Source organism: Prunus mume, linkage group LG2 (assembly GCF_029339155.1).
Source record: "Prunus mume cultivar Tortuosa linkage group LG2, ASM2933915v1, whole genome shotgun sequence".
NCBI lineage: Eukaryota > Viridiplantae > Streptophyta > Magnoliopsida > Rosales > Rosaceae > Prunus > Prunus mume.
This window is the reverse complement of record NC_142699.1, coordinates 40,759,476-40,786,483: the sequence shown is the minus strand read 5'-3', so window position 1 is coordinate 40,786,483 and position 27,008 is coordinate 40,759,476. Positions and strand designations below refer to the sequence as shown.

The 27,008-nt window shown below is 35.6% G+C and overlaps 3 protein-coding genes across 9 annotated transcripts; 2 read left to right on the top strand and 1 right to left on the bottom strand.

Moving 5' to 3' along the window:
• Positions 1 to 7,521: 7,521 nt before the first annotated feature.
• On the bottom strand, positions 7,522 to 10,151 carry LOC148920376 (uncharacterized). 7 transcript variants are annotated; one of them, XM_089044675.1, is made up of 8 exons: positions 9,973 to 10,151; positions 9,280 to 9,789; positions 9,118 to 9,180; positions 8,959 to 9,020; positions 8,718 to 8,875; positions 8,522 to 8,598; positions 8,234 to 8,428; positions 7,522 to 8,078 (listed from the first exon to the last, which is right to left on the bottom strand). In XM_089044675.1, exons 2-5 carry the CDS (start codon positions 9,508 to 9,510, stop codon positions 8,824 to 8,826), a joined length of 408 nt encoding a protein of 135 aa, XP_088900801.1. In that variant the 5' UTR covers positions 9,511 to 9,789; positions 9,973 to 10,151; the 3' UTR covers positions 7,522 to 8,078; positions 8,234 to 8,428; positions 8,522 to 8,598; positions 8,718 to 8,823. The 7 variants fall into 7 exon arrangements, 2 of the variants coding, with proteins under 2 accessions (XP_088900801.1, XP_088900802.1); XM_089044676.1 differs by having other exon boundaries at positions 9,118 to 9,177; positions 9,973 to 10,150; XR_016123609.1 differs by having other exon boundaries at positions 8,959 to 9,180; positions 9,280 to 9,448; positions 9,973 to 10,134.
• A 2,519-nt stretch (positions 10,152 to 12,670) lies between these two features.
• Positions 12,671 to 25,120, top strand: LOC148920374 (phosphoglucan, water dikinase, chloroplastic-like). The gene is made up of 19 exons (XM_089045727.1): positions 12,671 to 12,879; positions 13,424 to 14,021; positions 14,789 to 14,875; positions 14,957 to 15,088; positions 16,202 to 16,327; positions 16,410 to 16,588; positions 17,591 to 17,675; positions 18,574 to 18,741; positions 18,868 to 18,920; positions 19,861 to 20,069; positions 20,189 to 20,307; positions 20,669 to 20,739; positions 20,859 to 20,976; positions 21,479 to 21,565; positions 21,666 to 21,752; positions 21,866 to 21,942; positions 22,099 to 22,261; positions 22,406 to 22,514; positions 23,786 to 25,120. The coding sequence occupies exons 1-19, from the start codon at positions 12,671 to 12,673 to the stop codon at positions 24,046 to 24,048; spliced, it is 2,940 nt and encodes a 979-aa protein (XP_088901853.1). The 3' UTR covers positions 24,049 to 25,120.
• On the top strand, positions 24,087 to 25,120 carry LOC148920375 (phosphoglucan, water dikinase, chloroplastic-like). Its single transcript, XM_089045726.1, has one exon. It carries the CDS (start codon positions 24,087 to 24,089, stop codon positions 24,681 to 24,683), a length of 597 nt encoding a protein of 198 aa, XP_088901852.1. The 3' UTR covers positions 24,684 to 25,120.
• Positions 25,121 to 27,008: the final 1,888 nt, after the last annotated feature.

Here is a 27,008-nt window from a genome sequence, read left to right as displayed (position 1 = left end):
ATATACCCAATTTTTAGGATACAGATATCCAATTTTTAAGGTTAATATAAAGATGGAGGCACAGTAACCATCAAAGGTTAGTCCAGGGAGAGTACACCGACATCAACAATGTAACTCCCAACATAGTCACATATGGCCAGAATGAATACGTTAAAGAAACACAACACAACTCAGAAACCAATAATAGAAATACAAAAGCATACGCAAAGGCTAGAAGCTACATCCAAAACCACCAACACCTAATGCAAAACAGATAGCACAAGAAATACAAATAAAGAAACATATTGAAAACTCCTAGCCCAACCCCATGACTACTCCTAGTTTTTGTTAAAGCTTGGACCAAAACTGTGGAGTGATAAAAACACCTTGCACCTTATCAACGTTTCTTCTAGATTGTGGGTAAGGCTTCTTCTTTCTTTTTTTTTGTTTTGTCCTGGTCCCAAACGTTTTGGGAAAGTGAATTAGAAAAAATATTTAGCCATGTGCGCTGTATGTGCAGCTGCTAAGCATAAATAAAAAAGATTTTTTTTTAAAAAAAAAAGCCTCTTTGAGGCATTAGATCAAGCAACTTGTGGGAACACCTGTAGAGTTGTGGAGGGTTATAACTCCTTGCGAGGAAATGTCTACAATGAGCAGAAAAAAAAAAGTATGAGAGCATATATCTCAAGTCTGATAGCCCAATGAGTCTTAGAATGACAATGGTTCAAGAAAAGGAAGGTGTTGGAGATTTGCATCTGGCTTGAGTGTTGAAGAAAACATAACGAGATGCGATACCGTTTTCAGTGGAAGATATTTTCTTAGGTTGTATGACCATTCAACCTACTGGGATTAACAAGTGGTTTTGGGGTAAGGACAATGCATTATCACAAGGAAAGTGTTTAAGTTGGCTATGGCCAGCACGGAAAGTTGAAGAACCAAAGTAGCTAAGTAAGTGTTGAGTTGCGTGTCATTTGGATTAGACCAATGTAAGTTGATATCAGTTGTCATCATATCCAGAAACAGCATGTGTTGGAAATGGACTTCCTTTGTGCATGTGGTTTCAGGTGAAGGAATAATGGTGGATCCTCAGAAAGTGGGAGCATCGGTAGATTGGGTGCAACCTACCAGTGTAATGGAAATAAGGAGTTTTCTTGGTTTAGCAGGTTACTACCATCGTTTGTAGAACATATCTCTACGATAAGTGCACACCTGGCTCTGTTGACAAGAAAGGGAATCAAGTTGTATAGACCGAGGAGTGTGAACTAACTTTCAAGGATTCAAAAGGCGATTAACCACTGCACCAGTTTTAACTATTTTCTATGACAAAGGAAACTTTGTGAGGTACAATGGTGCATTGTTGCAAGGCTTTGGAATGCATGTAAATACAATGTGATTAGGTGACTACTTATGCCTTTAGGCAACTCAGGAAGCATGAGTGGAATTACCCCACCCATAATCTGGAGCTTAGTACAGTGGCGGTTGCCCTCAAATTTTGATGATACTACCTGTGTTGGGAGACGTGTCAAATCTTAACAAATCACAAAACCTTAGATACTTTAACATCTAGAGAATTGATTTTAGTAACAAATATGTTGGCCAAAGTTAATCAAGTATTATGGTTGTACTATTGAGTACCACCTTGGCCGAGCTGATGTCATGATGGAGGCTTGTAGTAGGAAGTTGATTGGAACCCTACCTCGCCTTTGAATGGTTTATCGCCACCTTTGATGGAATTGAGGAAAGTTGTGGTTGAATTAAAAAAGGGATCAAGCATGAAAATTACTTGATGTTTTCCATATGAAACCCATGCTTGTTGAACTGGTGTTTGAGTCCCAACTGGAGGATTCAATGCTTTACATGATAAGTTTAAAAGTGAAGAACGATTCACTGATGAATTTTGGGATGAGATGCGATCGAGCTTTGGTAATGGGAATTCATTTGTGTGTACCTAAGAATGAGGCCTTGTACGGGAGGCAGTGTAGGACTCTCATGTATTATAGTAGGGTTGGTGAGAGAAAGCTAGAGAAGCTAAAGTTTGTTTAAAGGACAATTGAAAAAGTGAGAGTGATCAGTCAAAAAATCCAAAACGACACAATATTTACCGGAGGGTTATGCGAACAACTGGTCCAAGGATTTTGTATTTGCAGTTGGTGATTGGGTGTTCTTGAAATTAAGTAAAATGTGATGCCTTTATATTTTGAGACTGAAACTAAGTAAAATGTGATGTGAAACATGGAAATTGCTTACACTTTACTGATAACAACTATGTCTATTGTGTATAACAACCTCAGTTTTTCCATAACAATTGAAGTTAAAAATTAAAGGGAAATGACCTCCAATGCCACCCATTTGCTAATTTTAACTAAAAATACCACATCTTCTCAATTTTTTTACAACTACCACATATAAATACATCTTTATTGTGAACTGATTGTACGTATATCAATTTTTCAGAAATTGGCTTCTCTCTCTAACTCTCTTGGCTCTATCTCTTCGGTTCGTCTCTCTCCCTCGTGTACCTCTCTCTCTTCGACGCAATCGTCTTTCTCCCTCAGCGGTGGCTGTTCATCCAAGCGTAACTCCACCGTTGACATCCACGAGGTACTGTTCATATACATTTTCTTTGAAATTTGGGGTTTTTGTGAATTTGGTTTAGGGTTTTAGTACTCTCCAAGGAAAGCCCGAGATTTTTGTACTCTCCAAGGAAAATAATTGGCTTAGGCTTCTGAAGCCGAGGAAGAGCTTTGAGGACACGGTGCGGTCAATCTTGATAACGGTTCAATTCCTTCATTATGTGAAGAGAAATCCTGAAACATCCTACAAATCGTTGTGTACTCACTTGTCCAAAGTTTTCAGGTAACTTGCAAAACTTTAAACATCTGATACTTCTATTTGCTAGTTTTCTTAGAACAGAGTTTGACAATTTTCACTCAATGTTCAGCTTGTATGACATCAGGCGTTCTCATAATGATCTGCTGGATCACATTCTGTTGATACGTGATTCGTTGAACGGGATGATACCTTAGCAAGGTCCAAGGTTTGCGTGGCTTCTTTTATTGTCATTGGAATTGTAACATGTATTTCAGTCATGTTTAAGCTTTTCATATCATTATTTATTTTCCATATAATTCAGGATACATCATTAACTTTATTATCCAGAGTATCTAATTTACATCTATTGATTGAAAATGAATTTGATCATCATTCTTTACTCCTAAAACAGCATGTCTGGAATGAAATAATAAATTCCTAGTTTATTTAGACACCACCTTCCATTTAGATGGAAACAGAGTGGACCACCAAAATGAGGTTGTGCGTGTTTTTTCTTTCTTAAAATGATCTTATGCATTCATTTTGATATTTAAGTTAATAGTTCCGCCGCAAGTTTTCCCATTCCTCTTGAGTGCACAGAGATTGTGGCCTGAGATAAGCTGCCGGAAACTTCTCATCAAGACTCAATCATATCAAATTGTTTGAGCAGAACAATAATATCCCAGTGATTGGTAGCTATTATTGTTTTTTCTGTTGAGAACGTTGTGTGGTCTTGTCGTCCTCATGGTTGGTACTTACCAGATTAAGACTTCTAGTTAAATATTTATAATTGGAGGATTAGGCAAATAACTATTTCATTCTATTCCCACATGTTTAAGTTTTACTTTTTATTTGAAAAACATTCATTTCCGACCCTTTACGTTAACATATTGAGCTCTAAGTAGCTCAGTACCTGCTTATTCTTTGATTGAACATCTGAATCTTACCAGCATGAATTGAGTTTTCCATTATGTGAACTTTGTTGAAACTTAAAAACTTTTCTTTACTTTGTTTTTTCTTTCACTTGGTTCTTGTCTTTGTTTTATTTTCAGTCGGTTATTATTTCCTGTCTGTGATCCATTGGCTATTATATCAAATTGTACATGATCTTCTAAAGCCAATTTCATAACTTATGCCTTGTGCATGAAATATATATGCTATATTTCTCTGTATGCACAGTTAATTGTAATGACAAATTGTGATTTAAGAGTTTTTGGTGAATTTTCTTGGAGAGAAGCCCGCATAAGAGGCAACTATCTGATGAGATCATATTCTCCAGCTTATCTCTTTCCCTTCCTTTGGTAGACTTTTGTCTCCGAGTTTTATTATTTCTGTTTTTATTCTTTTGTGTTCAAATTATAATGTCTTGAACAAGTGCATTCTTTTGATTTTCAGGGCATTCAAGTACAAAAGATCTCAGATTTGTGGATGATCATATAAAACATGATATGATTGATGATGTAGAAAATGAGTCCAATGACATTGATATCCTGTTTAGCTCTGTCTGTGCTTTCTGCGATGATGGTGGTGATCTCTTGTGCTATGCTATGGTGTTAACTGATTCTTATGATTATGATGGATATATTCTCTAAAGAAATTAATTTCGTATAATTTATGGTGTGAATAACAATTTTGCTCTAATGCAGTTGTGAAGGGAGGTGCCTAAGGTCCTTTCATCCAACTGTAGAGTCTGCTGTGGGTTCTGATTGCAAACCTAAACAAACCCAAACAAAACCATCTTTTCTGAATATGACAGCATGTCTTGGCATTAGGTGGCCATTGTTTGAGCATTTTGGTCCAATTTTGGGGGTTTTGAAGTCTGGGTTTACATGCCCTCTTCAAGAACAGCTTCTCCAGAAAATTAATTGCTTGGGAATATGTAAGTTTTGATGTTAAATTGAATTTGATTACTGAAATTGGAATTGTGATTGATTTCGTCTGTATTTTGTGTAGAAATTGAAGTATTGAGATTGATTTTGTTTGTCTGAAACAACAAATGTGTTTGTTCTTTGTTGATTGATTCTTGCATTTGGTATTAGGAGATTTGTCATAGGCATATTAGTGTAGTTACCGTATTGCAAGGGCTGAAATCTGGATGATAACAACTTCTTTTTATTGTTGTTCTAAAGTGAGGTATGTATGGGTCTTATGAAATTTTTACAGAAATATATTGGAGGGCAAATAATTTTATTTTAGTTTTTTTATTCCTAAATGATACCCAAAACATGTAAGCTTCACACTATGTTAATTTTTGCAGGATGGGAAAACATTGGAGAATGAGTTGGAGGTTGTTAAGGGAATGAAGCTAGACAGGGGCTACATATCCCCTTATTTCATCACCAACCAGAACAATTAGAAATGTGTAAGTTTTGGTTTGACTCAGCGATAACTATGTCTTGATGCTGATTATCTTCAAACTTGTGTATGTGCTGATAGGAATTGGAAAATCCTCTAATCATAATCCATGAGAAGAAAATCTCAAGTATTAATGCTGTGGTTAAAGTATTGGAGTTGGTTTTGCAGGTTAGCATTTCTCTGGTTAGGTTCACTAGTTTCTTCTTTTTTACCATGAATTGGTTGACAAACTTTTGCTCCTTTTCAGAAGCAAAGGTCTTTGCATTTTGTTATATATTTTAGAACCAAAGTTATAAAAGAAAATGGTTTTCCCCTTTGTTAATTGAGAATCATCTGCAGTTATGATTTCAGATATGTAGATAACTTGTTGTTGCTGATATTGCTATGCGGGAGGAGAATAGAACAGCTTGGAAAATGTGCAAGAAGAGAGAGCTAACTCATACACCGAAGAACAAATTGATGAAGTTAAGATCAAATTAGTAGAATTTGTGATCTCTCCATTATTTATAATTATAGGTAGGAAGTATGTATGTAATATAGCAAAGATTGGTTGACTATGTAATAACAATTGAATTTTCAAGTGTTATGAAAGAAATAATTTTTGAGCATATATATTTGTTAATAAAGCATTATAATTGGCTTTCTAGTTAAAATCATTGTATAGAATCATAGGAAACAAAAACCTATGTAACAGCTTGTGAATGTATTAGATGACAGATTTAAAGATAATAAAATGTAGTCTGAATTGTTAGGGTTCAGTGGCGATTTATTTTGCATGTCTAAATTGTAGTCTGTAATGGATGTGTGTGTATTGTATGTAGATTGACTTAATATTGTTGTCCTATTGCATGTGTATTGTACTAATATTGCCTTTGTATTGCATACATATTGTATGCATATTGCCACCCTATTGCATGTATATTATGATGCTATTGTTGTTGTATTGATGTTATATTGCCATAATATTGCCTCTATAGTGGATGTATATTGGCCTAATATTGCTATTATATTGTATGTATATTGACTACGGCTCATCAATGGGTTTACGGTTTAGGCCCTACTTCATTCAAAAAGAAGATGACGACGAGAAAGAAACAACGTGCCTTTCAAAAACAGTCAGTCAGGTGCATTATAATTGCACCGTAAGACATTTTAAGAAATTATTTTATAAAATAATAACAACTAAAAAAAATTTACAAAAAAAGGAAGGTATGAATAAATATGCAAATACTTCGTGATGGGTTGAAGAAAAGGATGATTACATTTGGTGGTTTGATTATGTTTGGTGATACGATATGTTGTTTGTCTTAATCTTCATATATGTAATTGTCGTATTAATACTTGACACAAATTCATCTCGTAATCATCCAATTATTAAAGCTAAGTAAATGAAATGAAACAAAAGAAGAAGCCCAAAATAAACAGAAACATCAATTTCTAGCACCATTTTATCGTGTCTGTATTGCCACTGTATCACCAACATATCACCAGCTTATTGCGTTTTAGGTATAAACAAATTATGCACTTCCTCTGTTTTTCATTTTTGAAATATGTCCATTGTTTGACCTCCATTTTCCTGTAAGTAAAACAAAGAACACGTGAATTTAATTTGGAATGGATAGATAGCTTTCCATTAAACTTTTTGGCAAAACAAAGTAAACAGCAGAGCTTTTCCAAGCAAGCAAAGGCAAGATTGAGTTGATGACCATTAGTTCAAACATTATGTGATCTAATAGGGATAACTAATTTTTGGAACAACTAATGAATCTTCAAAAAGATAAAGAACTAGTAAACTAATGTATGCAATTTAACTTTGCACGGGTCATAGTGCTCAACATGATATTTGGCAACCATCTCTATACTTAGTGTATATTGAAGGCTTCTATGCATTCCAAACCTTCATTCTTCTGTGATAAAACTGTTAAATTACCATGATTTCTAACACATGGAAGTAAACAAACGAATCTGCACAATTATTTGTACATGCACTCTGCGCATTGCACATCTGCGCATCTATTAATCACCACACCAATGTTTCAAAGATTGAGTCAGAGGGCAAAATGATCGATTACATATTTCAAATTAGTCATCTGCTCATACGAACTTGGCCCTAAAACTGTACTAATGGTAAATATACTGACAGAATAGCTATTAATGAAAATTTCTAAACAAACGAGGGACTTATTTTTCTAATATTGTGGTGGAAGCGTGTTAAGTGATTTTTCACATTTGTTCATGGGGGTAAAGTATATCTTACCCCTTTCTAAACATTATGAATTTCAAATTCCAATAACAACAGAATGCTAAGCACAAAAGTAGAATTGCTGCAGAAATTATTTAAAAGGAACAAAGTCAAAACTAATTTGAGAAATCATAAGAAAGCTGTATGCTTCACTAAGTCCACTAACAGATTCTCAGTGCAGGAAATGAAATATACCTATATCACATAAATTGCAAAGAAAACCACAGAGACTAAATGTCAACAATGGATACAAAAATGAGTAGAATTCAGTGGAAACGAACACGTCGTTTCAAATAAGTAAACTGTTATACATTCATAAAGAGCAACTATGTTTATATATGGAGGTGTACGAAATAGTTCAACTTCAAAATGGAAACAGTTTATGTGCCATGTAAGGCAATGAACATATAACAAGGCGAGTCTTCAACAAATTATAAGTGGACAATTATTTTCAAACAATCTGACAGCTGCCAGAGAGAACTGAGGGAGTTAAGGCATGCGATGCAATCATGATAAACACTGTTAAGCACTCGAACACCCATGCTATAATACAAGCCAACAGACGACCACCACTAAATTGCTCTTCAATATGTTGGTCAAGGGTGCAAATCTGTTGACGCTTCTCCAACTTTCTTACTACATGGTTGTTCTTCTTCACCTCCTCAGCGACGGCAACAGCAGCATCACCTTCCTATCAAACAAATAACACAAAATGACATCAAAGACAGTAAAGTTCATTGTGCATGTGTGTGTCCAAAAGTAAAGTTCATTACCAGAAAAGCTCCTTTATTTCATTTTGCAGGCATCGTATTCCGAGAATAAGAAGATAACACCATAAAAAATTACCTGGATCAGAATGGACTTTAGTTTCACATATTCTCGAAAGATCATCCAAAGCCAACCGAAAATGAAGGTCCAAAAGTTCATTTGCAAATTCAACTTCTTCAACACTTGGGAGCCACCATTGGTTTATCACCTGAATAATCTTTGGTGCTGATCCATTCCTCTAATGCAGCAGCATTTGGATGATGCAAAATGCACCTAAAGAAATAATATTATTTTTCTTCTTTGGCAGACAAATTTAAAATGTATGTACTCACACAATTATGTAACTAGCAAGAAAAGTTAATATACTTGTATTGATCAATAGGATAATAAAGAATCAGGCTTCCAAGAAGGGATCGAAGAAGATGATCACCAGCTCCATTGACCTGTCCAAAAAAAATCATTCAAACCATTGAACAATTTCAGTGAGCATTGCATGTAGAGACACATGTATAGGAAGAAACAGTTGATCATGAGAGAACAATAGTCATCAAAGTAACAAGACCTTCCAAGATGGGGACTAAAAAGCAGAAATAATCGCCTCTTTGAAGTGATCCTTGTAGCGCAGAAGTGCAGGACCTCCATAACTTATATAGCAACTGATAATACTTTTAATTGATAGTCAATTGCTGTTTCAAGAGCTGGAGAAATTGTTGGTTTGACCTGGAAAGAAAGCATTAAGTTCATAATAAAAATCTAGGCATAGACAGAAGCAAATAGTTTAAAACATTCATAAGAGAAACTACCTTTGTTGAAACTGAGGCATCGCACATTCCTCTACGTCCAAATCCTGTAGCTGGTGTTCCTTCTAAAGAAGATATAACAGACAATAAAATTGGCTCAACAAGTTGAGTAACTGCCTCTTCTGGGTTAGAATGAATGCAGGCACAACAAAGCAGTCCAACCTCTGCAATTGCCCCAGGAAGAATATTTGTCTTCACAAACTTGGAGATCTTCTTCAAAGCCTGCTAGTGATTTGAGGAAGAGTTTACAAAATTGTCATGCTGAAAAGTATAACCATTATATATAATAAAAATTTGAGTCTTTCAAGTCAAAAACTCAGAAACCTGATTATAGAGAGGTCGTGAGAGTCTCCCAAACAAGATTTCAAGCATACAATAGTTGTAAGGACCCTCCTCGACCAGAAAATTCCTGACGTAACTACACTCTGCCCTCCAATATATTTCTGTAAAAATTTCTGCCCAAGTGGATGAACTCGTGTGGATTAACTCATCCCTAGAAGAAGAAGAAGAAGAAGATAACAAAGATAACAAATTGAAACAAACTAACTCGTCCATAAACTTTTATGTGGCTCTCCTCTTACAAATGGACCATTAGAATGCTCACACACAAATTTGTATGTGGCTCAAATTTGTCGGTGGTTTCAACAGTACTAGGATGATCTTTGCCTTTATTTAAACACACACAACACATTCGTTTCATAGTACCAACTCTGAAGATGCTAAATCCCTTGCAATTATTGCAAGAGCTAAATGAAAGCTCCTCCTTTTTGCAACATTTGGCCTTCACACTGCTGGCCATTTTCCTTGTCCTCCTATTCACATGGTACTCTTCGACTAAAACCACCACCCAAAATCATAGATATGAAATCATCAATTCCAAACCCTAGACTCTAGAGAAACCCCTAAACCAATTTCCTACAAACCGATAAACCCTAAACCAATTTCATACAAATCCATACACCATAAACCAAATTCACAAAAACCCCAAATTTCAAAGAAAATGTTTATGAACAGTACCTCGTGGATGTCAACGATGGAGTTAAGCTTAGATGAACAGCCACCGTTGAGGGAGAAAGATGATTGCGTCGAAGAGAGAGAGGTTCACGAGGGAGAGAGACGGGCCGAAGAGATAGAGCGAAGAGAGTTAGAGAGAGAAGCCAATTTTTGAAAAACTGATATGGGTACAATAAGTGGACAATAATTTTATATTTATAGATAGTAGTTGTACAAAAATTAGGAAGGGGTGATATTTTTAGTTAAGATTATAAAATGGGTGGCACTGGGGGGCTATTTCCCAAAATTAAAAACAACATCAGCACTCCATGGGAACTGAAGCTTATAATCAGAAGGGTCAATAATATTTGTAGAAAGTCAAACTATTCGTAGGCTTTCCACTTCAGCATAAGCACAAAAACGAAGGTGCAAACCATAATTTGCCACATTAGTAGCATTTATTTTGAAGTGGTAAGTCAAAACATGCTTCAGTATAATCAAAACCCTTGATGCTATAATGAATATTTAGCATCAGTGCTAATATATTCCCTGATGCCATTAAAGGTTTAGGCATCGGGGGTCAACGTTCATTTGGCACATGGTAACAACTTACATATCGGTGATTATGTAAATAGCGAAGTTGTAAATAATCTTTAGCAACGGATAATATCTGAAGCGTATGAGTGTATCATGTGCATCGGTTCCCAATACTTCGGTTCTTAGGTACCTTTAGCAATGGATATTATCCGAAGCTAAAAGTCAATTTTCGCATAGTGATCTTCGATGTCTTAGCTACTAAAATTCCTCTAAAATGTCAATTTCCGTAATAAAAAAACTTTATAAGTGCGCAGGAAGGTTGCAAATAAGGAAAATAAAGCAACAAGCCTCTTTTTAATCAAATTTCTCTTTAAAAACCAAGTATATAGGGTATAAAAATATAAGAAATAATGAACCTATCAAGCCCAACCCGCCCTAGAAAACCAAAAGGCCCAATAAGACCGTCCCAAGCCCAAAACTTTCAGGCCAAGTTGGCCTGGCTTGGCCCAATGACAAACCCTATTCTTGTGTAAATATAGAGAGTTATTATTATCACTCCAAATTAGTCATTTTGAACACCTTACTAATGAAAGAAATAGGGAGACAAGTGCATGATGAATATATTGGAGTACTACTAATAATCATCTAAAGATATATGATATCCTCACTTAAAACTTCTCATACATACATATATGTACACACACAAAGATATTTAAAACACGAGAATTGCATTGATAATGTATCGATAACATGTCGATATCTTTTGTTATTGACATCTTACCCATAATGATATTGACCCTGTATTGATACTATGTCAATATATTGTCTTTTAATATTCACATCCTTCATATATAAAAACGAACACATCAACATTAATGTGACAACTATACTTATTTGCATTGCCCCATCATACTATACTTGCCTCATTCCTCACATTAGACACCTATACCTTGCCCATATATCACACTAGAGAACTATACTTTGTTGAGAAACATGAAGTAAATTAGCCATCACACAATTTTTTAAAATTATTACTAAATTAGGCCTCACACAATTTTTGTAATAAAAAAATTCATGTAATAATTCTACATGTTTATAGTTTCTACCATTTAAATAAATAAATAAATTAAGGTTCACACAACTTTACAATGGTTACTAAAATGACCTTGCCTCATGACTTGGAGGAAGAATTTTTTTTGCTAAAATGATTAGGCAAAATGCCACAAAAATAGTCAAATCACAACTCCAAATTACACCTTATCCTTGAAGGATGCTCTACAAAAAATATGCGGACATGTTCGGTATTTTATTTGAATTCAACTTTTTAAGCTTAAAAACAAAATTTGAGTCCAAAGCTATAAAATTTAAATAAATAAAAAAAGTGTTTAAATAGTCCTAGTTTTGAAAACCGAAACTAAAAAAATTACTCAAATACTTGAAAACATAAAGAATAGGTGTTTTTAGAATTTTCTTTAGAAACTATTTCAAATTGCATACAAACAAGTGTTTGAATCTTAAAACACGAATTTTGGAACTCCTTATTTTTAAGAAAATTCAAAGTTTTTTAAGTTCCCTATTTAAATAGGATACCAAATGAGTTTTGAATGTTATAAAATTAATTTTTAAAACTACTTTTTTTATATAAAAAAATCAAAATTTTTAAGTTTCCTACTTAAATAGGATACCAAACGGGAATCTCAAATTTATTTATTTTTGTTGACAAAATCTCATTTGTGTGGATGTTTTAGACACCAACTATTTAACCTTTCCGAGAAATATCTAGGAAAATAGAGTTAAAGTAAAACAATATGTAAAAAAGAAGATTTTTTCTTTTCTAAATAATTATTTCGTGGTTTTCAGCGGAAAGGAACACAACCATTAAATTTTGGTGAGCTTTTTTGCGTAGAGGACCCGGACAAAATTGGATCTATTTTAGGGATTGCGATTCGCTTACTGACACGTGGCCTAATCAAATTAAAAAAAGACAAGTACCTCTTAAAAAAAGACAAGTACCTCTCACTTCTCCAATCTTCCTCCTCATCATCGTCATGATGGACTGATCTCTGCTTCCAAACCCAGACCTCACTCTCTCTCTCTCACTCACACACACACACACACACACACACACTCTCTCTCTCTCTCTCTCTAGTCTTTGCTCCTGAATTATTCTTTGGCATTTGGTCGAATGGATTGCTTGCATTCGCTGCACACCTCCGCTTCCTCCCAACTCCGTCGCCACAAGCAATTCGGATTCCTCCACCATCAGCATCAATGCCTTGGAAGCCTTGCGGTGCCACCCTTCTTCGGCCATAAGAGGAATTTTCGTCCTCTCTGCCACCAATCCAACGCTCGTCTGATCCTTTGTAGTGCTGGTGTTTCCTCAGCTCAATCCATGTAATACGCTTTTGTCTAATTTTCTTAATTCCCTCTGTATTTTTCGCTCTAGTTCCTCATTTTTTGTTTTTTGCATTTTCTCAGTTACCAAACGGAAATTGGGTATCCATCTTACTGCACAAGTAGAATATGATATTTATTTTCTTAGGCACGCTAAAGTCTTAACCTTTTTTGGAGGAGTTATTTATTTTGCTAAATGTCTTGTGCAATAGATTTGTTCTGCTGTGTTTTAGATGGCATTTAAGGATAGAAATTCATCGACCAACTTCCCGGAAGTAACTTGAATGCACGAACTTTAAGTTGTCTGAGAATAACTTTGGTCACTACAAATTCAACTTTAGGGATTAATTTCAAGTTGTGCAATTAGTGAAAACGGTTCAACTTATGTTCTTTATGTGCTGCATAAAATATGTTTGATCATTTGCAAATTGCAACAATGTTACTCCAAAGAGACGACCAAACATGCATTGAAGTCTAGTTTTCTGGGGATTGGAATAGGACAAGTTATAATAACGTCATTCTTATTCATTTTTTCTGTTGGCAGAGAAGAGGAGAAGGAAAGCAAGATGAAGTCCAAGTCCAAGTCTGGGAATGAGAAGGTTCGGCTTAATGTTCGATTGGATCACCAAGTTGAATTTGGTGAGAGTGTTGTGATTTTGGGATCGATAAAGGAATTGGGATCATGGAAGAAGAAGGTGCCTATGAATTGGACCGAGAGCGGATGGGTATGCAGCTTGGAGTTCAAAGGGGGTGAGTCTGTTGAGTATAAGTTTTTGACTGTAAGGGCGGACAAGAGTGTGCTTTGGGAAGGTGGTGATAACCGTGTCTTGAAACTTCCCAAAGGAGGAAATTTTGGGATTGTTAGTCATTGGAATGCAACAGGGGAGGCTGTGGATTTGCTGCCTTTGGAGAAAGAGGAGGATGTGGGAAATAATGGGTCTACAATTGTTGATACTGTTAGTACTCCAGAGGTGGGGACTAGTCCTTTTGTTGGTCAGTGGAAGGGGAATGCTACCTCATTTATGCGATCGAATGAGCATGGAAACCGTGAAGCAGGAAGAAGATGGGACACTTCAGGTCTTGAAGGTTTGGCTCTGAAGTTAGTTGAAGGTGATCGAAATGCAAGGAATTGGTGGAGAAAGGTACCTCGATTGATTGGCTTTTATCTGAATTTTCAAAATCTATGAGATTTATTCAGTAAATATGGAATTGAATGTTGTCTCAGCTTTCCTGAGATACCATTTACATTAACAATTGCTTTCTGAATACTTATTTATCTCTTGTTGTGTGTTTTAAAGTTTTACACATTGTTCAAGAAGCTTTGATGTTTGAATTCAAACAGGGAGTTATGCCTTTGGGCTGTTTTATATGAAATCTGTCATGATGGTATCTTTATTATTATTTTTTTCATTTTGGACTGATTAGGGGATCTTGCCAAACTTGTTTTCTTATTTGATACCTTTAGATTTCAAACATGGTTAGTGCTCATATATTGTTCTTCATGTTATGTGGCTCAAGTTTTGGTGAATTTTTTTCTTTCTTTAAATGTTAATTTGTTGAAATTTCTTCCGATCATAAGCCACCAGAACTTTTCTGTGTTCATCTAATTGATTGTGGCCATTGGCTGTTACAATTGATAGCAAATTACAATAATATGATAATACTTTAACGATTTAGGTATACTAAAGCTAGTAGTCAGCTTCTAATTATGTAAATTGAAGTCCTTATATGTAGGAGACCTTGTCAACAAAGATAAAAGGTGGTTATATTACAAGTTGTTGCTCCAGTTCATTGATTAATTAAATCCAAATTTCATTTTATATGGTTGAAATGTTTTATTTTGTCAGTTTTCTTAATTTCAAAATCCATTTTTTTCATTGCTTTAATTGTACACCTTTTAATGTTGAAGCTTGAAGTTGTACGCGATCTACTTGCTGGAAGTTCACAAAGTGAGGACCGGTTGGATGCTCTCATAAATTCTGCCATTTATTTGAAGGTTTTTCTCGTTCATTTATTTTCGACTTTCATTCTTATTTTGGCTTTTGCTGGCAATACTTAGATTTTCTTGGTAATGCAGTGGATAAACACAGGCCAGATTCCTTGCTTTGAAGGTGGAGGTCATCATCGACCAAACCGGCATGCAGAGATTTCCAGGGTTATATTTCGAGAACTGGAAAGAATTTCCTGTAGGAAAGATACTTCACCCCAGGTGGTCTTTCGTCTTGTTTGACATGGATTTGGACCAACCATTGATTTTGGTGGTTTTTTTTATAAATTTTTTTAGTAATGACAATTGCGAAATGAGTTATATATGTTTTTTTTTATAAAAAAAATAGACTTCTATGTAAAAGATAATATCATCAGGGCTATGCCAAATGGACCCTAACTTGAATAGAGGATAAGATTAGTTCTTATTCATGACGTTGGGGGCCTTCACTTCCAGAATTTGATTTCTAAGAAATTTCCATCTATGATATAGGAAATTTCCCAAATAATTTACCTCTATCAAGTTAGTTCCTTTGGTAGCTTAGTGAATCTTTGTTTTATATGTCTGATTCTGGTAACCAGAAAAACAAGTTAAGTTTTATGGAGAGAAAAGAACGCGTCTAGTGCAATAGATAGTCCTATACTTTCTCTGATTACTCAAACTTGTAAATAGTGATACTAGAATACATTAGTGCTAGGACTTGATTGGTTTTAGGACAAAAAATATTAACGTTTAGATGTCCATTGAAAAATTGCACCTAGCATTAAAATTTAGAAATTGGAAGAATATATGATGCAGAAATGATCAAGTGCAATAGAAATTTACATTTCTTTATCTTTTTAAGCATGGAAAAAGGATTTTATAGATGTAAACTGAACAACAGTGAACAGCAGTCGACCAAGAAGATACAATCAAATCTTATACAACCAACAGGGATGACCATTAAGATTTCAGAAATGACTTAAGATACAGCTGCTCCCCAAATCCACTCAAGAAAAGGCAATGGAGTATTTTTAAATTTGAATCCCACAGCAACGCCCAAAGTCTAAAGTCTATCCCACTAGAAATTCACTTCCTCCCCACCTTTTCCCTAACAAATCCTACTAACTCTTTCCAGCCAAAGAAACCAGATATTTCCATCACACTATAATACAAACAAAACTTGACATTTCTCCTTCAAAGCACAATGTTTTGTTGATAAATAATGATGCAGAGACAGAATCACTAGGAGTTCACATATCTTTGCATACTCATATCTGCACCTTGTCCTTTTGCTTTGTAACTTCTTATTTTGGTTACTGGTTCTCAGTTGAATATTTTATTTCTAATGTCCAGGAAGTACTGGTTGTCCGCAAAATTCATCCATGTCTGCCATCTTTCAAGGCAGAGTTTACTGCATCTGTTCCCCTAACACGAATAAGAGACATTGCTCATCGGAATGATATCCCTCATGACCTCAAGGTTACACTTTTCTGTTGATTGGTGCATGTATTTCTATTACAATTTATGTTGTTTTGATATTGAACAATTTTATAAACTTCAGCAAGAAATTAAGCATACTATACAAAACAAGCTTCACCGCAATGCCGGCCCTGAAGATCTAGTTGCTACAGAAGCAATGCTTGCAAGAATAACAAAGAACCCTGGAGAGTATAATGAAGCATTTGTGGAGCAGTTCAAGATATTCCATCATGAACTCAAAGACTTCTTCAATGCTGGAAGGTTTTGACATGAAATAAATTTTGCATCCAGTAACATCTCTTTTTCTGATGAATAAAATAATATTTCAGAAAAATATTATGGAACTTAGTTTAAATGATATTCTACATCAACATAAACTTCTCTACAAGATGTTGAGAAAATAATATCCATGCAGTGTGGCTGAACCTCTTAAAACCTGAACTTCTATTTACTTATAGGGTTCTTGTTTCCATTTTCAAAATTCACATAAAAGTATATTCTACTGTGGATGCGGAATTCCTACTCTACTACAACTAAATTATCAAAAAGTAAGGCAGAGGAGAAGTGTGTAGAGCGTTACCCCTGAATTTATAGGAAATAGTCATAGGCATGATATTGGGAGATCTGTTTTATCCACAGGGATAAAAGGTAGAAAATCTGTGAGGGAAAGCATGTTTGACCTTTCTTGAACATGTGGAATACAATGGTTTAAGGGACCCTGGTAAGAATTTGAATTCCCACCTCTTTTCCTTATGTGGAGAAATTTAGGAGGTAACTAGGCTCTTAATAGATGTTCGAAGATGAGTCGATTAGGAAATTTATATATCTTATCCACTCTGTTGTCTATGATTCGTACTTGGGTGCTTTTGTCACTTCCATATATTTTTTTCAACCAGCTTATATCAGTAAAAAACTTTAACAAAAACTTTTTTCAACCAGATTTAAGAGTTCAATTTTAAACAATGTGCAAAAACTATTAATATATCTTGTAGTTTAACAATGCTTTTAGAAATTATTTTTACTTATGTACTAACCAAAATAATTCCCTAAAGTTCAAAATAAACTTGATTAACTTGTATATGAGGATAATTGTGTTAAACTCGGAGTGACCAAAGCTACTCCCCACTCTCAGCTTCATGTTTGAAATGGTTGGCTTGGAGTGATTGATCTTCTATTAAATTTGCTTGTTTATTAATTTGCTTTGATTTATAATTGGAATTTTGAGTGCTGCTGATGTGATATTTGGTTTTGACTATGTGCTAGCCTCGCTGAACAACTTGAATCCATCAAAGACTCTATCGATGATAAAGGTCAATCAGCTCTTGCATTGTTTTTGGAGTGCAAAAAGGTAGACCTTCGCATTTAATGTGCTTCAATTTCATGTATTGGAGTGATTTTATGTTTTGAAGCAGGCATATGAAGATCCTTCTGATATCAATTATGTGAAGTTCAATTTCGGCCAATATTCTATTGCTTATTTGTTTAGTTTTATTTTATTTTTTGTTATGTGTATTGTTGTTGTGTGGGGTTTGTAAAACAAACTGGACAGTGGTTCAATTTTACATGACACCTAGAGATAGCATTCAATTTACATGACGCCTAGAGTTGTTTTTTCAATCGTCATGTGGGCCAACTAATACTTAGTTTACAATCTAAGGTTACTAATATACATTATCCAACCCACCCATTTTCATCCCATATACCCACTTTCTCTTCACATACTTGCCTTTTTCTTAAGTCTAGCTGACATACTAATCCTCATTGGTTTGTCATCATCTTTGGGTTGGGCCCTCTCACAATGTGCCCCTATAAAATCTAAGATGGTGACAACTGAGGCTGTTGTCAATTTGGCACCCTCCTTATCAGTTCTGAGCTTGAAGTTGGATCGAGGCCTTTTTTGTGTTAAGAATTTCAGCTCCTTAAGGAGCATATACATCTAAGTCATTTATATATTTTTGAGTTATTTTGTAGTTGGATTAGGTATTATCTTGTTTACTGCACTCCTGAAGTGTAACATAATCTAACTGCTTAAGCAAAAAGTTATCCTCCCTTTACCCTTTGAAAGGAAGGATATGACATTTTTTTTTCATCAAATCAAAAAAGTCATGATTTATAAGTATGGGTGCTGTTTACTATGGATTTTTAATTTCCATTGGTATTTCCTTTTTTAGTTTAATTTTGTCAGTGGTGTTTGATTTATGATGGCATAATCTTATGAACAATGTTTATTTTCAAAAAAATTCCAGAGTTTGGATACTTTAGAAGTATCAAACAAAGGCTTGGGAAAGAATGGCACGGATCTGTTATTCAAGACCATGAAATCTTTGAGTGACCTGAGAGAAATAATTGCCAAGGGTCTTGAAAGTGGCCTTAGAAATGATGCTCCTGATACAGCAGTGGCTATGCGTCAAAAGGTGAGATCATTTTTCGTAATTATTTAGGAAAAGCTTCGATTGAAACAATTAACTAGTTCAGAATTTCATGATTTTGCTCCCAATGTTTCTCTGTTTCTTTCTTCATCTCTCTGTGAACAAATACAGTGGCGTCTTTGCGAGATTGGACTTGAGGACTATTCATTTATTCTTTTAAGCAGGTAGGAACTTTGCTCTAAAACCAGATTATGGATTAGTATTATTTAAGTTTCTTTCATTTCACATGATAAATACTAGGGAAATTTAATGCCTCCTGGACTTGCACCCCTATGTCTAAGTAGTGTTCGAAGTTTCTATTTGAGCAATGCACCCCTTGAAAATGGAAATGTCTTATAGCCCCTTCATCACAACCTGTCAAATGCTACCGTGTGACTTGCATGTGATATTCAAGGCTGAAATGATATATAGGAAAAATATTAAATCATTTTAAAATAAATATTAATTCATTATCTCCACAAATTTCACCACATTGAGAATTGAAGACTCAGTATCTTCAGAACCGGTTCTTCTCTATAGTGGAACCACCAGTAAGTGGCCATAGAGTTGCTTCCTGTTGGTCGAACATGACTCACATAACTTGAGTTCATCATATGCACAGAAACTGTGCAGGAAAATTCTTTGTTACAATTTGGTTTCTTTGGTTATTATAATACCTTTGTGCTCACAGGAACTTATCATAAGTTATTGAGTAATGGTGGGTACGTTGTTTGCTCAGAGATAAGGATGCCTGTCTTTGTGTTAATCACTGTTAATATTGCAAAGAAGAATGTCCTGTGGCAATTTGAGAAATTCAAAATTTTACCTTACTTTAGGGGAAACATTGCTCAAATCAAAAGTTCTTATGTAATTTCCCCCAAACCTAAGCATTCTTCTTTTCTTTAATCATTGGCATATTTGACACTTGTCAATGGAAGACTGATCCAACCTCCGTTCAGTATGAGTTAGCATTAAGATATAGTACTATCATAAACTTGTGTTTCAGAAAACCATAACTGTTTCAGGATCACAATAAAACATGAAAGATGTTCTAGTCAATTAGTCTAGTTTACAGAAAAAATTCTGGGTGTTAATTACGTTATTGACAATCATTGATTTGGTTAGATTCCTTAATGAGCTTGATGCTTTGGGAGGGGCTCATTGGCTGGCAGAAAATGTGAAATCAAAGGATGTTAGCCCTTGGAGTGATCCACTTGGTGTGCTTATTGTCGGTATTCATCAGCTAAGGTTATCTGGTTGGAAGCCTGAAGAATGTGCTGCTATTGAAAATGAACTCCTTGCATGGAAAGCAAGAGGTCTTTCTGAAAGGGAAGGTAACTTTCTTATCATTTTGTCGTGCATTAACTCTTGCATCATATAGCTGGCATACTTTTGATTGTGTTTAAACAGCCCAACCTTTTGTTTCAATTTTCCTCCTGTTCTGTTCATGAAGGAAGTGAAGATGGCAAAATAATCTGGGGACTGAGGCATAAAGCTACTCTTGATAGAGCAAGGAGGCTAACTGAAGAATATTCTGAAGCACTTCTTCAAATATTTCCCCAAAACGTCCAGGTATCTTTTGAGAAAAATAAAATTTGGTTGATGAGGCCAAATATGGCGTCCTGTACAACAAAGCTTGTATGGAATCTCTTTGGATGATGATTAACGCATCAAATCCTTGTTTATAAACAATTGAACCACAATATGTTTTGATTTGAAGCATTTCTTGAAAATACATGCCAAATGTTCTGGGCTTATATACTACATTTATTTTGTGGTCCAATGATGTGTATTTCTTTGATAAATCTTCTTTGAGCCTTTTCATTCTGTTATCTGTTTGATATTATTTCTACCAGTCGACTTAATTCATCAGCATATGAAATTGCTAAAAGTCTAGAACAAATTTCAACTGGAATTACAACAATTCTTGCAGATATTAGGAAAAGCTTTTGGGATCCCTGAGAACAGTGTAAGGACGTATGCTGAAGCTGAGATTCGCTCTGGGTATGTTTATCTGTTAAATATATCTTTGTTCATTTAACATAATATTTTAAGCATGTATATAGTGTTGCTATATGGGAACTATTATTGTCTGACTTTCTACCTACAAATGCCATGTCCAGTGTAATATTCCAGGTTTCAAAACTCTGCACCCTTCTTTTAAAAGCTGTTAGAACTATCATTGGTTCTCAAGGTTGGGATGTTATTGTGCCAGGAGCTGCTCTGGGAACATTAGTTCAGGTAACCTCCATGATTGATCGCCTTAAGTGTGAAATAGCATCAACATCGAGTATCATCTTTCTAGTTAGTTGTAGGGAGATTCTCCAATAAGTATTTTATGTTTAGGATTGGTTACATAATTCTAATCTTGGCCATTGGATTGCATTCATTAAATGTGTTGGTAGAGATTAGAAGTATGTAACAAATCCTTAAGTTAAATACTTATTAGAGAATGTCCCATTAGTTATATATATAATATTTAAAGTTCATGTTTTTCTATCCAAAAATATCTTTCTAGCTGAACACATCCCTAAAATAAAAGGTTTAAGATTCAGCTTATATGTCTTCTTGGAATTTAAACTTATTTATAAGGGCTTAGTACAAAACAAGGAAAGTCATATGAACTAGATAAAATGTACATATGATGTGTTTATGCATACAGAAAAACAATAAGCACCTAGTATGATTGCATTGTCGCAATTATTTAGTTCGCAGTTACCCATATATACTACTATAACTTCAGGTTGAGAGGATTGTCCCTGGGTCAATACCATCTACTGTGGAAGGACCAATCGTTCTCGTCGTCAACAGAGCAGATGGAGATGAGGAGGTTTTCCATTTTCTTATTCTTATATTTTTAGTCCTGACAGGACTAAAAATGTAACACAATCAAATTACCATTCTTTTCTGACAGTTCATATATCTGGCAGGTTACAGCTGCTGGGAGTAACATTGTGGGAGTCATACTTCTGCAAGAGCTTCCCCACTTATCTCATCTTGGTGTCAGAGCTCGACAAGTATGTCTTGTCTGTCCAATTTTCAAGTCATTATATGCTTTTGAAATGAATTTGTGTATACATATACATATGATATATATTTCTAATAAATAAACTATGATGGTGATCTGCAGGAGAAGGTTGTGTTCGTGACATGTGAAGATGATGACAAAGTTTCCGATATACAAAAACATAAGGGAAAACTTGTTAGGTTAATTTTTCTAAACTTTTGAAGAGTCATTGAAACATGCTTAAAAAATTCATCTCCTATTATTGACATGCATCATGTAATTGATGCTTTGGGACTTACAGCTGTAGCAGTATTTTTGTTATTTACTTTTGTGCCTCAAATTTTTGAAATTTTCAGGTTAGAAGCATCCCCTACAAGTGTTGATATATATCCTTCATCAGAAAACACCAATGGCAGTTTTGCAGTGAAAAATCTTTCAGGTGATGCTGCACCCAAGATTGAAGCCCTTGGCACCCATGGTCCTTCCCAGTCTCCTACTAAAGCCCCATACTTCCAGAAGGTACTGTAGAGTTTTGTTTTATTTTTAATCTCTCTCCTCAATCCCAAAATGTTAACTAACTTTTTCTTTTGGTCATTGATGTTGATTTTCATCATCAGAAATTATGTTGCCTGTGACCATGTTAATAGTTGTTTCCTCATCTAGGGTGTTTCTGGTGGAATTTTACTACTTGCTGATGCAGAAGCAGAGACTTCGGGTGCAAAGGCTGCAGCTTGTGGTCGTTTAGCTTCTTTGGCAGCAGTATCTGACAAAGGTAATTTTTATGGTGGTTACGACCGCGTTTTCTTCTGAACAAAACCTTATTCATCCTCTTTTAGACTTTTTCTCTGTAACAAGTCATGGTTTATGTTTCAAATCTGCTATGGTAATTTGAACCTTACGACATTAAAATCTCCCATCACCACCCAAGGTTCTCCAGATCTCCCATTCACCTTTCCCCACTGCTCCCACAACTACCTCCTCATACTGACACCATTAGGACCATAGACTCCTGAAAAATTCAAATCAAAGCCATCTTCCATACAGTAAAACGGCAATAAATCAAATTAGAGCACACTGTGAGTCTAACTTCTTGTGTTGCCTGTATAGAATTATCCTCTCACCCCTAGCACCAAACTGGATCCGAACTCACTCACTCCACATACCTACTGCTCATTTGTACTGAACCATAGGAAAAGACATGGACAAGACATGTTCAGTCACAAAATCCCTATTTTTATTCTTTATACATTACATATTGCCTCCAGATGAATAGAGGTGTTGAAATTTGATGGGACGAACATACAGGCCTTCTTTTCTGGTTACAACATACAGGCCTTTAAGTTCACTTTACCACATCTTGGGCATCAGTTCGTCTTTATTTTGAATTCTGCTTTCAATTTGAGTTTGGCACAGAGAAAACATTAACTTTTAAACTTATAAAGTGTGCATCTGTTCTTTAAAATTTATAAGAAATTTTTTTAAAAGCAAAGAACAATACCATTTTGGCTGGAGAGGTAAATGACCCTTGATTGAAAAGTGGATGTCTTCAAATTTTTACAGAAATAATGTATCTTTTGGCTTATGGTACTGCTGGGTTATGAGTTTAATGCATTTGATAAAATAAATGTTTTCTTATTATCCTTGTCTACTTGCGCAGCTTTTGACATCCCTTGAATTCTAATGAACTTATTCATCTTGCAGGGAATTTATCAAATGTCCATATCCATAAAGTAAATAGTGATATTTATTTGAAAGGAGAAAAGAAAAAAATTAAAGATAACCGTGCTATGAATTTTGCTTCTACTTTTAACAATTGATTCATGATGAATGATGGATTTTTCCATGAATGTGATTTATGATAAAATAAAGCCATTTAAATTTCAATAAAAACAAAATTATCTTAGGCGTGCATTAGGATGTCCTGTAGACAATTGTTGCATACAATGAACAAGGGATTGTGGATTGCGCAATAGATATCAGCCATTTTCCTGCATATATTGTTATTCCATCACATTGACTTGAGGACTGGTTTTTCATTGGCAGTTTATAGTGACCAAGGGGTACCAGCTTCATTTAATGTCCCTGTGGGGGCAGTGATACCATTTGGCTCTATGGAATTGGCATTAGAGCAAAGCAAATCCACCGATTTATTCTCGTCCTTTCTAGATAAGATAGAAACACTGAAGCCGGAAGGTGGGGAACTTGACCAACTTTGCAGTCAGCTCCAGGAACTAGTCTCTTCCCTACAGCCCCGGAAGACATCATTAATGGCATTGGGAGAATATTTCCAGGCAATGCACGCCTAATTGTTCGTTCAAGTGCTAATGTCGAGGACTTGGCTGGAATGTCGGCAGCTGGATTATATGACTCAATACCCAATGTTAGTGTTTCAAATCCAACAGTTTTTGCAAATGCTATTAGCAGAGTGTGGGCTTCACTTTACACTCGGAGGGCAGTTTTGAGCCGTCGATCTGCCGGTGTACCTCAGAAGGAAGCTACAATGGCAATTCTGGTGCAAGAAATGCTTTCACCAGACTTATCATTTGTGCTTCATACCGTCAGCCCAACAGACCAAGATCATAATTCTGTTGAGGCTGAAATTGCTTCTGGCCTTGGTGAAACTTTGGCTTCAGGCACTAGGGGCACACCTTGGCGTCTGTCGTCTGGGAAATTTGATGGGGATGTGCGAACACTGGCATTTGCGAATTTCAGTGAGGAGCTACTTGGTACAGGCCCTGCTGATGGGGAGGTCATCCATTTGACTGTAGACTACAGCAAGAAACCATTAACTGTTGATCCAATTTTCCGTCAGCAGCTTGGTCAGCGCCTCAGTACAGTGGGATTTTTCCTTGAGCAGAAGTTTGGCTGCCCTCAGGACATAGAAGGATGTGTTGTTGGCAAAGATATCTATATAGTCCAGACACGACCGCAGCCCCTATAAAATCTCTGTTGTAACCTTACGAGCCAGGTAGCATTGATCTGGGTAGTATTACCCGTCGTTCCAAAAACTGTGCCATGTTTGGGTACTCAATGTAGGCAGCTGCTGTATGCATGATCTTCAGGAAACTCAGTGGAACGACTCTCTTGCATTTGCTGAATGCACCGGTATATAGAAAGTATTGCATTTGTATGCTTGTTTTCTGAACAGTACGTCAGTGTATGGCTTCTGTATGCTTATAGATATGATAAGTAGGCAACTTTCCGTAGGTTGAGGAAGGTTGAAAGGATATAATCTGAATAATTCATAGTTCTGACGTATTGTTGTATGTTTGATCACTTATAGGGTTTCTGTAATCATATGATAACATCATTATCAAAGCCAAGCAAAATAATGGTCCGTGCTTTATATAAATAATAATTTGGATCAGGCATGTCTAATGTATCGATCTTCAATTCTTCGATAAAGCGGACATGCTGACGGGTATTTTTCTTTCTTTGTAAACATCCATATCCAATGGTACTGATAGCCCTTCAATGACAACATAAAGTTCTGTTACAGTGGCCATAATAGAGGAGAGAAACTTAGCTACAGCAGGGATGCGTTTAAACTTTTACACACGGTAATGCGTTGGCTAGGGATACCGTAACAGTGGCATCTTCGGTGTAGGTAAGTATGTCTCGTAGTAAAGACAAGGCTAGTGTATTTCGTCCTGCATGATTTATACAATGGAGAGGGCCTTTCGACAGCAGCTAAATAAACATTCGTTTTATCGATAGCATGGGTCGGCGCTTACACTTGGATGAGGATCCATGTAGATTGGAGTTGCGATCATTCTGTAACTTGAAGCCATAAAGAAACCGCATGTAAATTTATTCTTTATTTTTGAAAGAACCTATTCTATGACCTTGGACAACTTCCACAGTTGCAATACTTGAGCCCGGAGGCAGAGGCAACAACCAACTATAAACCCAAGTTTTATCTACCAACTGCATAGACAGATCTATTAAAGAATAAAAGCTTTGTGTTCAGATCATATCTTTTCAACCTGTTTTTGTAACTACGGAAACTGCACAATTTTCCAGCGATAAAGGTCCAACTTACATGGAAGGATACCATTTAGAGCTCTTCATAAACAATTCAACTTTCTTATGTAGAAGTGGATGGCAAGCTAATAACCGCTTTTAAGTTGGTGTTGGGTTTTGTCACAATGAACCTTGGTATGGAAAGAGCATTTCTGTAGATTGGCCATCATGTTTAGTTGTTGGCAGATACAGTTCCTCAACTGAGTGAAAATTCACATCATCCCAAAATTATGAAATGGGCACCCCCGGATTAGAGGTGAAGAATATTATGTAAATTATATCATACTTTCATTGATTAACAACTACCCCCTAATCAATCTAATTCCTAATCCATGAATCAAGGAAGTCGTGAATGTGTATGGGATCGACTACCCCTAATTAATCTAATTCCTTATTTATTGGTATTGGTTATGGATTGTAACGCGAGGGAAAGTTGTTAGTGAATGCAATGAAAGTCAAGATTCGAAATCATTTCAAAACCCATTTTTTATTTTTTATTTTATTTTTATAGCATTTCAGTAACCATTTCAAGTAGCGAGTCTAGCTAAAGACCGCCAATATATCTTGAAAACATATCATCCGATGTGTGTTTTGACATTTGTTGTTCTATCTAACAAGTGAAGACCGAGTGTCACTAGACCAAATTGTATTGTTTTTTCTCTCTTTTATTTTCAAATTATTCTCCCTGTTCGCTTTTTGATCGAGTCATCATGACTCCATGCTTCTTTTTGATCATGCCATCATGACTGCATGCTGCTCTGTACCGTCAAAGAACTTTCTTTTTCCTTTTTAAAGGAAACAAATTGCACTATAGAAGAATTCTTAATCAACCAGAATGTGCATATACATACACATAAATGGTTGAACTTACACTTAGGAAGGTTATTATAAAGGAAACATAAGGGGTAGAAAGGTCAATTCCCACACTCAGTTACTAGTATTATTAACCAGCCCAAAACTAAGCATTTTGTCCTCCAAACATTATATATACACACATATTCAACTGCCTAAAATTCGCTCCAAATCCTCTTCATATCCGACGAAGCCCCATAATTCCCTGCTCAACCAGTCATCCTCCATCTCTTGCCAGCACACTTAGAAAACGAGTGAAAGCATCCCAATATGGTAAACAGCCTCTGAATTTGGTACAAGTAATTTGGAAGGGCCACATAACCAGACCGAAATCTTCTATATACTCTTCTTCTTCATCTCTCTTTTTTGTTAGTTTTTTTTCTTCAACGCT